General features: G+C 37.5%; 1 protein-coding gene across 1 annotated transcript; it reads left to right on the plus strand.

Moving 5' to 3' along the window:
* Nucleotides 1-629: 629 nt before the first annotated feature.
* On the plus strand, nucleotides 630-1168 carry LOC104508397 (cytochrome c-type heme lyase; the record flags this gene model as incomplete). The annotated part of the gene is made up of 2 exons (XM_010150007.1): nucleotides 630-716; nucleotides 970-1168. Coding segments are annotated over 2 exons (286 nt in total), but the record flags the coding sequence as incomplete, so codon positions are not given.
* Nucleotides 1169-3375: the final 2207 nt, after the last annotated feature.

Raw genomic sequence — 3375 nt, forward strand, 5'->3', positions numbered from 1 at the left:
TACTTAGTAATTATTTAACTGAAATCTTTGTGTTACAAAAAAGATGAGAGGTGTAAACTGAGATTAAAAGTGAGTGGTATAAAACAAACTATCACTTTTTAGGTCAGTATAGACCCTGTTCCTAGAGGAGACAGTGTAGTTAAGCATTCTGTATGTAGAAATTGTTCTCTGAAGTTCCATGACCTTTGTTACACAGTAGCCTGGATTATGTTTTTTTATTCTTTAATAGATTTCTGTTCTTGAATCCATTAAATCTCTGGATTAGATTTGATGAGTACTGCTCTGTTGCTAAATTAGAATTATGGTGTGGAGCATGTCAAAGGTACTTTATCATACCAGCAGTAAGGGCTGTCAGAAACTGGGGGACTTTCCAAACTTCTGTTTTAAAAAAAAGCTGGTTGAAATCGCTGTAATTAATTTTTTACTGTTGCTGTTTCTCCTAATGGTTTGGGGGTTTTTTGGTGGTTGTTTTTGGTTTGGTTTGGTTTTGCGTTTTGTTTGTGGTTTTGTTGTGGGTTTTTTGTTTGTTTGTTTTGTTTTGTTTTTTCCCCCCCGGTTATTAATACAAATTACCATAGTGGTTTAAACACTTGAGTAAAAACTATTTTCTTTTTCAACTGTGTGTACAGGGAATGTCCATGTGGACCATCACTGATGCGCTTTGGAGGCAAAGCAAAGGAATATTCACCAAGAGCCAGGATACGTTCATGGATGGGGTATGTAGGCAGGAAAAAAGGTCTTCCATTGAGGTGGTAGGGGAGGGAGACGTGTCTGAAAACACGGTACAGGATTCATTTTAAGATGTTTCAGAACTGGAATTGCAAGTTATAGTTACCAGGAGACAGAATTACTAGTGGGGATCTTATGCCAGTATCTGGATAAATAAATCTTAAATAGGACTTCAGCTCCCTCTGCCAGGTTCATACATTGCATTAAAATACCTGCATGGTCTACTGTCTGTCTTTCCAGATATGAACTTCCCTTTGACAGACATGACTGGATCGTTGACCGATGTGGAAAAGAAGTGCGATACGTTATTGATTACTACGATGGTGGAGCAGTAGATAAGAACTACCAGTTCACAATCCTGGATGTTCGCCCTGCATTCGACTCTCTCTCGGCTGTGTGGGACAGAATGAAGGTAGCTTGGTGGCGGTGGACTTCGTAACTACTCCTGTGGTCTGTAGCTGAGTAAACCACTTTCCTCCTAGGCTAAGGATCAATGAATACTGGGACTTGACAGTTGCAGTGAACTGCTCCTTCGTTATTTTCACCATCACCACTGTTGTGTTTCCTCTAGGTGGGAAGGGAGGATGGGGAAATCTATCTGTTGTTAAGTACACTGATGCTTTATGGTGTTTTGAATTAATTAATAAAGTTATAGTAGCAAAACCAAGTATCTTAATTTTCTTAAGAGCTGGGAAATCTTTTCTTATTTTGTCCCAGATGCTGCATCAGCTTGCCTTCTTCCCATTTCATGACTCCAGAGCTGCACCAAATACATTAGGTTTTTAATTCTGACTGGAGTTTTGCCTATTACCTAAATCAGGAAAACTGGAAATTTCATAAATGATTTCACCCAGTGTATGAACACTTAGATGATGAATAAAAGAGTAAAAGATCTGGGCTGTTTCAAACTGCTTGTTTTATTAATATATAAACCCATGTATTTGTTTTCACGTGGGCACTTTACCTGTTCACATACGTGCTTCCTTACAAAACCTTAGTCAGGTTTATACTGTTAAAGGACGTATAGCATAGTCTGAGTATTTTTAAAGGTACATTAAGTTGAAAATGGAGAGAATATACTCATGGCTTAATGTGCAATTTATCTTTGAACAGAAGAATATTGTTAGCAGCAGGAAATGAGTCTCAGTTACTTTTAAAACAACATTTCTAAAAGGAGATAAAATTGATATTTAATGGCTATTTATTTGAGTATTTAAAAGGTTTATGATGTAAGAAAACTGTATTCTTTTAGTATTTTTATGTCTTTAATGTGTGTCTCATTCAGGACAGAATTAAACCTTATTTAAAGAAACTGACTACAGTGCCATACACGTGTCTGCATAGTGATTATAGTGAGGCATGTGATGGATGTGTATATAACTTGGCTAAAAGGGTATCAAAAGTGCCAAGAAATAAGGTTGATGGGAGCGTTTTTGAAGAGTGGTGCGTGTTAATGCTGTGTGGCTTAAAGATGTCATTAATGTAAGGCAATAAGGGAAATTAACCTTTTTTTTTTTAAGTTTCCCACTGTAATAGCTTTAAATATTCAGGGCTTGGTAAATTGAAGGTGCCACACACTGCTAAATTTAAATTATTCCTCCCTGGCAGCTCTTGAGCTTAAGTCCTCCATGCATCCCCCCACTTGGGGATGGAAAGAGAGTATCACATTGTAGCTTCATAAATGGGAGAAGCTTCCTTCATGAAACTTCACCTTAGCTGAGAACCAGCTGTACATTTCATTTCTGAAAGTGGTTGTTTTTAACTGACAGTGGAATCTTCTTTTTTTTTTCTGAGGGGAAAACCCCTTGATGTTTCAGTCAAGTAACTTCCCATTTAGGAAGAAAATTATTCAGGGAAGCTTCCTTACCTGAAGGTACTAAGGGAGAGGAGTGGTTCCCACTTGAGAGGCAACTGTCCTGCGTGGTAGGAACAAGTATTAGCCAGAAGTCCAGAATCCTAAGAGAAAGCCATGCTCTTACCCCTGTCCACTTTCCTCATTCCTTTTTCACCCTTTTAGTGATTCATATATACATAAATGAAAAATAGTTTGGGGCAAAAGAAAATATATTCCCATCTGAGTAGAAAATTTTACATATGAGAAGTGTGTGAGCTTGTGTGAAGCATCTGATAATGCCGAGCTGCTCCTCTGTTCTGATAGGAAAGACAAGCTTACTGCTTTTTGGGGTGCTTTTTCATTTTGGTTGGTTGGTTTATGTATACATTGGGTAACTTGATAGATGCAGAATTCTGTATGTCGCACAAGTATGGAAGAGGGATACCAGTGTAGGGAAAAAAGAACGAGTCTCCATTGTTGAGTTTGGAAGTGTGATGTTGAGTGTGTTATGGAAATCGTAGTTGCTGCTAAATCTGGTGAAAGGTGTCACATGCCACTTCATGTGTTTACCATCTTCTGTTACATTCCCTTTCACAGAGATTCAAAATTACGGTTTTCTCCGCTACTGTTAATGAAATGTGCTACTTTGTCACTGAACAAAAAGGAGAATCAAATAAATATACTTTTCTTAACTTTGGTATTTGGTGATCATATTTTTAGCTGTAAGAATTACTGAGTTCTTGTATGAGTCGTATGAGATTATAGTCTGTTACAACTAATCACATCTTTGAATATGTACTCTATTTAGGTGA

This window comes from Eurypyga helias, unplaced genomic scaffold (genome assembly GCF_000690775.1).
Source record: "Eurypyga helias isolate BGI_N326 unplaced genomic scaffold, ASM69077v1 scaffold49004, whole genome shotgun sequence".
In the NCBI taxonomy this organism is placed as follows: domain Eukaryota; kingdom Metazoa; phylum Chordata; class Aves; order Eurypygiformes; family Eurypygidae; genus Eurypyga; species Eurypyga helias.